This window comes from Dunckerocampus dactyliophorus, chromosome 3 (assembly GCF_027744805.1).
Source record: "Dunckerocampus dactyliophorus isolate RoL2022-P2 chromosome 3, RoL_Ddac_1.1, whole genome shotgun sequence".
NCBI lineage: Eukaryota > Metazoa > Chordata > Actinopteri > Syngnathiformes > Syngnathidae > Dunckerocampus > Dunckerocampus dactyliophorus.
The window spans coordinates 34,001,767-34,014,930 of record NC_072821.1 but is presented as its reverse complement, the minus strand read 5'-3'; the positions used below and the strand labels follow the sequence as shown (position 1 = coordinate 34,014,930).

Here is a 13,164-nt window from a genome sequence, read left to right as displayed (position 1 = left end):
TAATGTTTCAACTTTATGCTACTAAACTACTTATGCTACTCATAACATTGCGACTTTCTTCTCATTAGAATATAACTATTTTGACTTTATTCTTGCAACATAACTTTTTCTGCAAACTAATTTGCTAAAAACGAAAACTTTGTTTCTCGTAATATTACGACTTAAAAAAAATGAAATAATATTTCCACTTTGCTACTAAAATGTCATTCCTTTTCCTTATGCGACTTATTTTCACGTTAGAATACGATTTTTTTGGTAGTATTTTGACTTTATTCTTGTAACGTAATTTTTTTCTGCAACCTAATTTTCCAAAAATTACAAATGCTGTAAAAGAAAAATGTTTTTCATTTTATGACTTAAAGAAATGTCTTTCTTTCTTCTTTTCTCTAAGTTTCTTTATCTCAACATTATGCTACTAAAATTACATTATTTTTGCTCATAATATTATGTCCTTTTTTTGTTACATTTCAACATTTTTCTCTTAATATTTTGACTTTACTCTTGTGAAATTACTGCTGATTTTTCCCTTGTTGATCTTTATTATCTCAACCTTATGCTGCTAAAATGACATTATTTTTGCTCATAATATTCTTTGTTTTGTTCAATTGCAACTTTTCTCTCTTAATATTTTGACTTTATTCTTGTGAAATTACTGCAAATTCATTGTTTTTCTACTTCTTTTGTTTCCTTGCTAAATTCCATTATTAGAATGTGGCAGAGGCCAATAAAAAAAAATAGCCATGGGCCGCAAATGCCCCCGCACTTTGAACACCCCTGCTCTCCATGTTTGTCAAATACCGTTTTGCACAAGCTCGATCACGTCTGACAGCGGCATGCGGGAAGGTCATAATGTTATAGTGCAAAAGAATAAATAAATGGGTGTGCATGATGAAATGAAAAGGCCATTTTAAATGGGTTTTTTTTCGAAGTTACCGCAGGTAGCTCAGAGTTTCATCACAAGCTCCCTGAGCTGAATGAATATCAATTACAGCATGACCTCATTCAGTCTTTGGTGACACACAACCACCTCATAAAGTCTTTAGAGCCCCTGCATCACGTTCACGGGTTTCCATTTACCGCTTCTCTGGCGTGGTTTCGTTCTCTTTGCTCGCAGGTGCTTCCTGTAGGTCGGGGAGGTTGGCGAAGTCATCCTGTTCGGCCAGTCCGATTGCCAGAGACAGAACGACCATCTTTCCCTCGCTGGACGCGCAAGACATCACACAGACAAACATACGTTGGAGGTACACACAGAGAAAGAGAGAGAGGAGGTTGTGAGGATCCAATTTCATTTTCAGAGAGGCTGAGTCTCATCCGTGCATTGCCGTACATCTCCATCAATGTGTGCTGCCGAGTGAGAAATGAGGAAACACTGCGTGTACTTAGCCATGGTTCGTATGGAAACACAGCAGCTTATTTCATTTTTACTGCGCCTCCATGTTTACGTTATTATTATCATCATTATCATTATCATTATTATCATTGTGTCCATTCAGGGCAAACCTGCCACGTCAACAAGCCCCTGATGCATCTCGTCATTATCGGGTCCCTAATTGTTTTCTTTCAAAACAGATCTTATCCAAGCCCAAGTTGTCCTGATATGTGTTCTAATCCTCCAGTTTAGTCTCCTTGTAATTGCTTCATTATCTCTGCCTATGAGGTTACATTGTTTTTTTTTTAACCACAGAGGTTACTCCATTTATTTGAAAAAGTGCACCTGTTTTCACAGCAATTGGTGGAGTGGAGCCAAGACCAACTTCCTTACACCATTTGTGGGCAGATCCAAATAAGCAAGTACTTCAAGATATGCTAACAAGTTCTATACTGTGTACATTTCAAGAAACAAGTGCATCTCAGCTTTGGCACATCGGCCAAAAAGCATATTGTTAATATCCACTTCACTCTTTGCTCTTTCCCCCCCCCATTTTTTAATCTTCCAAATATTTCAACACTTTTTAAACAAACTTCATACATTTTCTTAATATTTTGACTTTATTCCCATAATATCATAACTTTACCACAACCTAATTAAAAAAAAATTATACAACTTTATTTGCTGTTTTTCATAATGACTATAGAAAAATAACATTTCATATTTCCACTTCATGCTACTAAAATGACGTTTTCCCTCACAAGTTCATCTTCTTTCTTTCTCTCAATATTTTGATTGATTTTTTTTATTTTTTAGAATTTTCCAAGTATTTGAACTTTCTTCTTGTAAATGTTCTTCTAATGACTTTTTTCCCTTTAATATTCTGAATTTATGCTTACAATAACTTTTTCTGCAACCTAATTTCCCAAAAAATTGCAACTTTTTTGTTCTGTTTCTCATAATATTACAACTTTAAAAAACAAAAAAACATTTTTCTTTAATATTTCAACTTTATGCTACTAAAATGACTTTTCCCCTCATAAAATTACAATCTTATTCTCGTAAAATAATGACTTTTTCTCGTTACATTACAACTTTTTTTCTTGTGAAGTTACTGCAGACTTTTCCATTTTTGCTGTGTTTTTGTTTTTAGTTTTCTTGTTAAATTTGATTTTTAGAATGTGCCGCAGGCCAATAAAAAATATTTAAAAAATAGCCACGGGCTGCAAATGGCCCCGGACTCGCACTTTGGACACCCCTGTCTTAGGACCCACTGGTTGTCTGCGGCATTACAGAACCAAGTTGGTGCTGAGCATTGGACTTGGACAGTGTTGGCATTATCAGTGCCGTTATTGTTTTCCAGTAACGGGTAATATAATTAATTCATTCAATACAAAGACGTGTTTATGTTTTTATAATCCCGAACGCCCGATCCCAACAACGTCTTTATACGTCTTTGACATATTTTTGTGCGAGAGGCAAAAAGAGGTGACGCTGCAAGTCTCCACTAATGCATTAAAGAGCAATGTTAAGCCATAAAAACGGTCACAAGGTGGCAGAAGTGCATTTGATAAGAGCTCGGCAGGGATCATAGATGGAAGAATCACACATGACAGGAAGGAGGAAGTGAGCGAGCGTGGAGGAGTGTAGCGTGCAGAAGATTACGCATTGTAGGGAAATTTTAACGCATGCACACGAGCATACGCGTGCACACACATAGTTCAGTTCCAAATGTGAAAATTGTAAATAGTTCATGGTGTTATATTTGTAAATAAATAGTTATTTTGATGTAAAACAAGCCCTTTTTTGTGTTGTTTATGTTGGTATAGTTGTTTACATATTTGAGCTGTCACAAAAGCAAAAAATATTTGTGTCAAAGTGAAAGTTATGCTTGAAATGTATCTTTTCACAAAAAGCTGCTTTTCTCCCTTTTCTAGTTGGGAACTGATATTTTCCTGAAACTGACCTATGTTCTACTGATGATTACTGAAGAACGGAAAAAGGTAGAAATAAACTTGTTTTTTCTGATGAAAGATGAGAGTCTAATCTTTCTGTTGGTAGGTTCCATGTTTATTTAGCCATAGAACACAATATTCTGTGTGCCTTGAAAGATCAGTCAAAATTGTCTAAAATGGCCGCTACTGAAGGGGCTGTCTTTTGAAAAATGGCTGGGATTGAATGAGTTAATTACATTTTTCAAACGTTACGCCGTGAAGTGAAGTTATTATGCACTAATATTCATATCAACGATCTGTATGTCATTTCCGTCCCTATTGTTCACTTCTTCTACAAAAGGAACAATCATTTTTGCCAAGATTTTGCCTTTTAAAGGCTGTGGTCTTAAACTTTTGATCAGCCTATTTCACTTTAATGCTTGTTTGCAACAACTTGCTTACTCTAAATATGTTTTGTGTCTCACTCCCATTTCTTCTTTTTGCATTTTGAAGCCCAGTTTAGAAACTCCTTAACTCATTCAGCCATTTTTCAAAAGGCAGCCCCTTCAGTAGCGGCCATTTTAGACGATTTTGACTGATCTTTCAAGGCACACAGAATATTGTGTTCTATGGCTAAATAAACATGGAACCTACCAAAAGAAAGATTAGACTCCCGTCTTTCATCAGAAAAAACTACAGTAGTTTGTCTCTACCTTTTTCTGATTTTTAGTAATCATCAGTAGAACATAGGTCAGTTTCAGGAAAATATCAGTTCCAGACTACAAAAGGGAGAAAAGCAGCTTTTTGTAAAAAGATACATTTCAAGCATAACTTTCACTTTGACGCAAATATTTGTTGCTTTTGTGTCAGCTCAAATATGTAAACAACTATACCAACATAAACAACACAAAAAAGGGCTTGTTTTACACATTTGGAACTGAACTATGTGTGTGCATGTGTACGTGCGTGTGCATGCATTAAAATTCCCCTACAATGCGTAACCTTCTGCACGCTACACTCCTCCACGCTCTCTCACTTCCTCCTCCCTGTCATGTGTGATTTTTCCGTTCACATGAGCCCTACCGAGCTCTTATCAAATGCACTTCTGCCACATTGTGGCCGTTTTTATGGCTTAAAAGTGCTCTGAAGTGTTACCGCATTAGTGGAGAGGTGCATCATCACCTCTTTTTGCCTCTCGCATTAAAAAAAAAAAAAGATAAAAGACGCATAAATACATTGTTGGGATCGGGCGTTCGGGTTTAAACAAACGTATAACCACGCCTTTGATATTGAATGAGTTAAGATCCAACAGTGCAAGATGTCAATTCTCGCAATTTTTCAACTGGTCTTAAGATTTTGATCAGGAGTGTGTTTGCGCATCCACACGACTTCAATCAATCCAACTCAAAGAAATGTTTTAGTAAAGCTTTGATGCGGCTGTTGAGCAGGATCTCCACAAGTGTGGGGTTTTATCAGTTCCACAGGCAACATCTTGGTCTGGGTCAGACCATCATGTGCGTCACATCAAATGGTTAACTCTAAATGATGAATGAGCTGTCACTCCCTTTCCAAGCGTTTAGTTTATCCAGTCGCTCTAATCACGGCACTTTGAAAAGACGGATCACAGCTTCTGATGTATATAAAAAAAAGGATTGATAAAATATTAAATGGATGCATTATATGCTGTGCACTCTTAAAGTGACTTCTTTGGTGTAAAACATGGCATGAAAACGCAAAAGAAATCAATGAAAAAGGAGTGATCAGACAAAAAGCAGCAAACATGAAAGGCTGGTTTGATGCGGCGTACTAGCAAGGTGGTCTGCTGAATTTAGGAGTTCAGTGACCTTCGGAATACGTATGAACCCGCGTTGGTGGACATATTTACCAATCATTCTTTGCAAGGACACTGATCCAAGGACGAGTTCTTACCTGTATTCAAGACCACAATTTTGCTTGAATTCTCATTTTTTTTCTGCATTCACATGCAGTCTTGCCTCTCGTGCACATCTTTCTGTGAATGGTAAACACCTACACCAACCACAAGTCATAATCTACTGACAAAAAGACCTCATTTTACGAGAATAACGTCATAATATTATGAGGAAAAATTATGTAATTTCGGTAGCATAAAGTTAAAATATTAAAGAAAAAAAAGTCATAAAATTATGAGAAAGTTGTAATTTTTAGGAAATTAGGTTGCGGAAAAAGTTAATGTGATGAGAATAAAGTCAAAATATTAAGGGAAAAAAGTCATAATGACAAGAAGAAAATTTACTTATTAAAATTGTATTATTTAAGTTGAAATACTTGGAAAATTCTAAAAGGAAAAAAACCAGCAGAAATGGAAAAAAAAACAGCTTTCATTTTACAAGAATAAAGTCAAAATATTAAGAGAAAAAAAGTCATTCGTAATTTTACAAGAATAAACTCATGACGACAAATAATGTCATTTTAGTAGCAAAGGATTGAATTTTTTTTTTAATTCTGAAGTCGGAATATTTTGAAAAACGCACAAAACAAAATAAAGTTGTATTATTTTTTTTTTATTATTTGTTTGGGGAAAAAGGTATAACACTATCCGAATAAAGTCAGAATATTATGAGAAGAAAATGCACAAAGTCTGTTTAAAAAAAAAAAAGTTGAAAATGGGGGAAAAAAGAGCAAAGAGTGAAGTTGATATTAATAATAGGCTTTTTCACCTTTATCCTCATGCTGACATGCAGTTTCTTCTTGAAATGTATAGAACTTCTTAGCATATCTACACGTGTAGCTTTATTTTCGAAGTGTTGGTTAACGAGTTACGGAGCGGGCAAAACCACACAAACACCTTGTACAGGGCGGACCGTGGGCCCATTAATCTGAATAAACGTACTTTTTGCTCCAGTCTGCTTGTATTTAGGGCAAGAGGAGGCAGTGATGAAGCTGAAGTTAAAAAGAAAAGTTTTGTGTGCGCGCGCGTGTGTGTGTGTGTGTGTGTGTGTGTGTGTGTGTGTGCCACGTACAGAGCTCCAATGTACTGACTGTTTGGCCTCTGCAAACTGTAACGCTTTAAGAATTGTTGCGTTTGTTGTCGTAAATTCATATCCTCTGTTGTTTGTAATGAGTTTACATGCTGTGGAACCTGTTTGTCGGCGCCCCTCAAGCTGGCTGACTGACAAAATCTAAACCGAAACAAATCAATTCTGAGATATTTACTTGTGACTTTGGCAGAAGGACAATAAAGGATTATTGAATCTGCAAGTTTGCTGACAACATACGATATTTAAAATGAGGGCATTTTGTTAGCTGCCATAGCAGAATCCAGGTTAACACTGCCTTGCTTTTATTTTTAAGCCTATTTTGCACTGAACAGGAAGTCAGTGCGTGCACGTTTTAATGCTGTGTAACTAGACAGTAGTCACGTTGCTGTTGCCAAGATTTTGCCGTTTAAAGGCTGTGGTCTTAAACTTTCGACAGCCTGTTTCACTTTAATGCTTGTTTGCAATAAATTCCTTGCTGACACAATTTGTAGTCTCACTCCCCTTTCTTATTTGTGTGTTTTGAAGCTCAAATTAGAACCTCCTTATGATGCAACAGCGCAAAACGTAAATCCTTGCAATTTGGTCCTAAAATTTTGATCAGGAGTACAGTGCAAAGCTGAAATACTTCAATTGCCAATTATGTTTTTTTCTTTGTGCTATTTTACATTTCCCACCAGCCCACCTGCGCTATTCTGACTCCCCGTCTTAACAAGAGGCTGTTTGTTGGAGAACTATTGACAGCAAGAGAACACATTAGTACTTGAGACAGCGGCCCACCGGGGGAGTTGTAAACAGTGGCAGCATGCAGCTCATCAATAAGGTGAATGCATTTGTACAGATGACCAGAAACGACACGTGCACTCCAACCGGAGGGCGTGGAAACCATTACCACCTACACCGGTTGTATTGATTAGAAAAGAAAGTGGCTAGGTCACACACACCCTCCTGACCACAATGGTAGTGTGAGTTTCTCCCTCAGGGGCCCAAAGTGACGCGTTTGGCCCGGCAAGATTCATAGGTTTCAGGGAAAAGGGGAAGCGGCACCCTCTAATATGTGTGACAAACATAGGCAGAGAGGCCACTGTCCTCAAAAAACTGCTAATAGGAAAGCGCGCAGGAAGTAGAGGAGTATCGAGCCGTGCACGTTTATGTGCGTGTGGAGGAAGGGGCATTTACGTGAGGCTGCTTTGTGGAGCACATCATCTGTAATCTATCAGTCAAGTCCAGTGGGGGAGAAGAGCTCAGTGTCTCGACTCTCCGCTCGCCTGGAAAACTTCTACACAAACACAAACAGGATATTTCCTGACTTCAGGGGGATTAGAGTTGAAGATACTGGCCAGTGACGTGCGGTTGGGTTCGTGCCTGGGGAGGCACACATTCAGTCAGTCAGACGGAATATGAATATAAATACTGTATATGAACCCAAAAGTTTAGCTTTGGATGATTCTTTGGCTAAAAAAACAAAAACAAAAAACTTTACGTTTTCATACGTTCCATCTTAATCTGCGATTCCACAATTCCTACCAATTCGGTACAAATGAAGGTATACTCAATTAGCATGTAGATTTAAGTTGTGATACAGTAATTCCTCGTTTATTGCGGTTAATTGGTTCCAGACCCGACCGTGGTCAGTGAATTTCCATGAAGTAGGATTCCTTATTTAGAAATAAAATATTTTTGTAGTTAGAGTATAGAAAACCTGTTTACAAAATGTTAATATATGCATTTTAACATTAGAGACCTCCTGACATGAAATAACACCCCTACGGTCACCAAACATTTTCCAGCGAGGGCCACATAGAGAAAAATGAATTCTTGTAAATTTTCTTTTCGCAATATTATGACTTTTATTCCCATAATATTCCAAAAAAATTCAACTTGATTTTGTTTTGTTTGTTTCTCATAAGATGACTTTAATATTTCAATTCTATGCTACTAAAATGAAGTTTATTCTAAAAAAATTGCGACTTTTCTTGTTAGAATACATACGAATGCAACTTTTTCTTAACATTTTGCCTTTATTCTCATAAAGTTACAGCTGTTTTTTTTTTCCATTTCTCTCTTTTTTTATTTTCTTGTAATTTTTTTTTCTTGTAATATAACTTTATTCCCTTAATATAGCTTTTCCCCGACCAAATTTTCCAATAACTGGAATGTTTTGTTTCTCAAATTACGACTTAAAAAAAAAATTCTTTATTTTTCCAAGATTTCCACGAAGTGGGACTCCTTATTTAAACTTTTTGTAGTTAGAGCATAGAAAACTGTTTACAAACTTTTAAATACACTTTTTAAGATTATTATTGACCTCTTGAGATGACATAACACCCCCATGGTCACCTGTACGCTCCTATTACCCTGTATCGTAAACCAGGGGTGTCCAAACTTTTTCCAGAGAGGGCCACATAGTGAAAAATGAAAGGATGCAACTTTGATATTGTGTAAAGCAACACATGTAGATAAGACGTTACATACATTTCAAGAAAAAACTGCATCTCAGCTTTACCGTTAAGGTGAAAAAGCCTATTATTTCGCTCTTCGCTTATTTTTGCTGTTTTTTTTATTTTTTCCAAACATTTTAACTTTTGCCTTAAATAATCTTCATGCATTTTCTTCTTGTAATTATGACTTCATTGCCATAGTTTGACATTATTCTCGTAACATAACTTCTAGATTTCTAGGTTTTCAAAAATGACAACTTTATTCTTTGTTTTGTTTGTTTCTCATAACATTACGACTTTTTTCTTTAATTTCAACTTTACGCAACCAAAATTACATTTTACCTCTTTCCTTACAACGTTCTCATAAAATTACAACATTTTCTCATTAGATTACAATTTTTTTCCTCTTAACATTTGAACTTTATTATTGTGAAATTACTGCAGATTTTTCAATTTTTGCTGCTTTTTAAATTAGCTTTCTTGTTAAATAATATTTTTAGAATGTGCTGCGGGCCGATAAAAAAAAGCACCTGCAAAGTGTGACCCTCGGGCCACACTTTGGACATCCCTGTAGTAAACGATAAAAGAAAATAAGACATAAATCTGCTTGTGTGCGGTGCTGTAAATGTGCGTTAAGGATTATTGTGCCTGTTGTGAGATCATTCAAACCTGCAATAAAAGCCTGTTGCTCCAGCAATCAAGTCTGGTGCTTGTTTGTCTCACCCAACATTACAGTAACATTACTGACGCCACGTGACCAGTGGCAAATTCTACATATCATGTCTTTGAATGCGTCTTCTGAGTGCCTTATATTTGTACTTAACTTCATTTGGCCATTTTTATGCTTGAAAAAGCTTCATTTAGGTGAAAAACACGTAACATTTACTAAAATATGCATTTTTCAAGCCAAATTAAGCACAAAATAGCAAGTATATTTTTGAAAAACCACAATAGAGTGAAATTTGAAGCATGAAGTGGTGAGGGCTTACTGTATATCATATTCTGTCATGTCACAGACTTTTCAATGCTGAGAATGACCTTCCAGCAGACATCTGCCCCCGTTTGTGCGGCACAGTACTATCATCCTCACCATGGAAGACTGAATATGCTACAAACACTCCTTATAGATCGAAGATATTAAATACTGCCAACATACTGGCGGCACGGAGAGAAGCAGAGTGTGTGGGTTTCAGTGTGTGCCACATTTCTCCCCTTGTGTTTGAACAGGAATTCAGTGAGTATGACTCACACAAGATGCCAAAATTACAGGAATCACACCAAAAAAATCTTCTATAGCACAGACCAGTGGAAGGTTTTCTTGTATGTCTATCTATACGTTATGTGAGGTGTGCCGGAAAAGTCCCAGGACTAGCGTCACTGAAGGTATATTTCAAATCCAAAAAACCCGACACCCCTCGTTTATAGCGGTTAATTGGTTCCAGACCGCAATGAAGGACAGAAAACCTGTTTATGACTTTCTAAATATGGTTTTTAACATTAGAGCACTGTAGACATGAAATAACACCCCTATAGTCACCTTTAAACTCCTATCATTCATTGCTTACGCCACATTATGCAACTCTAATGCTGCAGGGACCCGAGACGGCCGCTAGCTGGCCTTGCCAGTTAGCCTTGCATTTATTTCTTCTAAACCTAAGAAGCCAAAAACGTACCACTTCCACATGGAATGGGAGAACTTTTTTCCACTCATGCCATGGCTGACTGCATGACTTCATGCAGTGTTAAGGTAATGTAAGGTAATGTGTCAGTGTTTTGGCATTACTGCCGCCCAGTGCCTGGAACACTACATATCACTTGTATTTCAATATGTTTTGACTAATAATAAACCATAGTCTGCCACAAAGCAGTGAGCATTTAACAATTAATTCATGAAAAAATGTGATATAGCGAGGGAGCGATAATTGAACCGCAACATTGCGAGGGACGACTGAGCCTAATGCGCTGTCCCAGCCTTCTCTGCCACGCCTTCACGCACAACTGGAAGGATTCTTCCGACATCCTCCACAGCTCCGTTGTCACAGTCATCTTGATGTCGTCCATGTCTTCAAAAAGGGTCCCTTTGATGACCGCCTTGTGCATTGAAAAAAGGAAAAAAAAAAAAAAATCACGCTGACCAAAGTCAGGTGACTTAGCATTTTGCTCCAACACGGCCAGGAACTGTCGGACGCTCAGGTCACGGTGAAGCAGACACGAGATGTCCTGCCACGACTCTCGCCTCTTCTTGTGTACTGAACGAAGAAAACTGTGCAGTCCTGGAACTTTTCTGACACACGTCCATATCTATTCAATATTTGGTACCCTCCATATTTGCAAATACATATATAAATAATACACACACACACACACACCATTTTTTTTACAGCATCACTTACAAGAACGACTTGACGTCCAGCCCCCTGTGGCGAATCTGTTCCATCATGTGGTCCCAGCTGCCCGGATTCGACCTTGACCGTCCCGCCCCTGCCCCTCTGTACCGGGAGGCTCCAGCCGTACTCCCCCGGACCCCTCGTGGTCCCCCACGGTGGCCCCCACCACCTGGGCCTGTGTGCAGCTGGCCCAGGCTTTGTGAGGTGACAGGGGGATCGTTAGGACCCGGAGGGGGCTGGTGTGTGAGGGGCTGTTGGAGGCTCTGCTGCCGGACCAGGGGCCGGGGGCGCGCCACAGCCGAGGACGGGATGTGCTCCAGTGTGGAGGTAGTTGAGAGGGACGCGTCCCCAAAACTGAGCAGAAAGACAGGAGACACAAGATGAGTAAAACAGGATAGATATTTAACTTGGAGACATCAAGTCCATAAAACAGTTTGTAATGTTGATATTCACAATTCCGCTGTTTGTGAATGCACCTCGTTTTGAGTGTGACTGCTGTTTAATGAGAAAGTGTTGTAGAAAATGAGGAAAACTGAACTTTTTTTGAATTTATTGGTATTAACATTGTTACGCCGATCGAACTACATTACTGGTGTACTGACACCTTGCCACACCACGCCGGCTAGCTCAGGGGTGTCAAACTCAACCGCACAGGGGGCCAAAAATCTCAAAGCCTACTTAGGTTGTGGGCCGCCCCACCCCTCAACTTTATTTATCCTGAAATTGTCACCACTTATATACAGGGTGACGCAAAAAAAACAATCCAACAATCCAATAAAACCAAGAGCGATACTGGAGAAGAAAAACATTTTATTCATAGTAACTGAAACCTTAAAACATGCCATTTAAGAAACAATGATGGAATTTTCATTTATTTTTAATTACGTCCTGTAGATGGTGTCCTTCTGCACAAATGCATTCTTGAAATCTGCTGTTGAGATTCCTCACTGAGCGCTGCAACATCTCAGCTGGGATACTGTGAATTTCTTCCTGAATTCTCGGTTTTAACTCATCAAGAGTTCTTGGTCGAGTCGTGTACTCTTGAGATAGCCCCACAAGGGAAAAAAAAATCACACAAATCTGGCGATCTAGGGGGCCGGGGAACGTTACCGAATCTTGAGATGACAGGGTTACCGAACAATTCTCGCACAGCATCCAATGATTGCCGTGCAGTGTGTGACGTCGCTCCATCCTGTTGAAACCAGGTTTGAGATCCCTTGTTCATTTTCACAAAAATAAGGTGATCCCATGTTTTTATAAAACATTTTATTTATGGCTAATACACGCTGTTGCCCGTTCCACTGATCCATGGTTACTGAAAGTGTCACTTTCTCGCGGTGCTGCCACTTGCTCATGTCTGCCAATACGCACTTCAAAAAACGGTATTTCTGCATATGGAAAGTATTAAAAACCTTAAAACCTTCTTGTCCTTTTTAAGCAACATAATTGGTGAACGAAGCACACTCGCATGCATCATCAGTGCACACAAACAGATGCTCCTTTGAAGTTGCCAACGTGACAGGTCATGCCCCAATAATCCAGGCTGAAAAAATTGTAGTTAGTATGGTCAGGTTTTGAGAAAATGTCTCATTAGCACCGGCGACGAGATAAGTAAGCAGCCTACACACCTTTTATCTCGGTTCCCCATGTGTGCAGTGCCGGGATTGGAACGTACCATATAATGCACGCCTGTGGTTGCGTTTTCAGGTTGGGACAAAATGCAGATGGCAGCTGGTGAATGTCTTTATGGGGATGGATGTTTTGTTTTACATCGGAGTGGGGGAAATGGGATTTTTTTTCCATGTCCGTTCACTCCCGCCTGAAATTTCTACTTTCGGGTAGTCTGCGGATATACGACTACGGCTGCGGAATGTGCAGATCATGCATCTCCCAGCATACTTTGCCGTAGTTACTATAGCGATCGCGAGCTACCGGTAGATCGCCAAGGTAGTTTGGGTCGATCGCGTCACCGTCACTTTGTAGATGTCATATGACACCAGTCAGCTGACACTGAGC

The 13,164-nt window shown here is 38.7% G+C and overlaps 1 protein-coding gene across 2 annotated transcripts in view; it reads right to left on the bottom strand.

Moving 5' to 3' along the window:
- Positions 1-13,164, bottom strand: part of syt7b (synaptotagmin VIIb) — a 155,167-nt gene that overhangs the window by 45,710 nt on the left and 96,293 nt on the right. For both annotated transcript variants that reach the window (XM_054770129.1, XM_054770130.1), the window contains 2 exons: positions 11,155-11,502; positions 1,078-1,200 (listed from right to left, as the gene is read on the bottom strand). In XM_054770129.1, the coding sequence (XP_054626104.1) occupies positions 1,078-1,200; positions 11,155-11,502 (471 nt within the window). The remainder of the gene's footprint in view (positions 1-1,077; positions 1,201-11,154; positions 11,503-13,164) is intronic.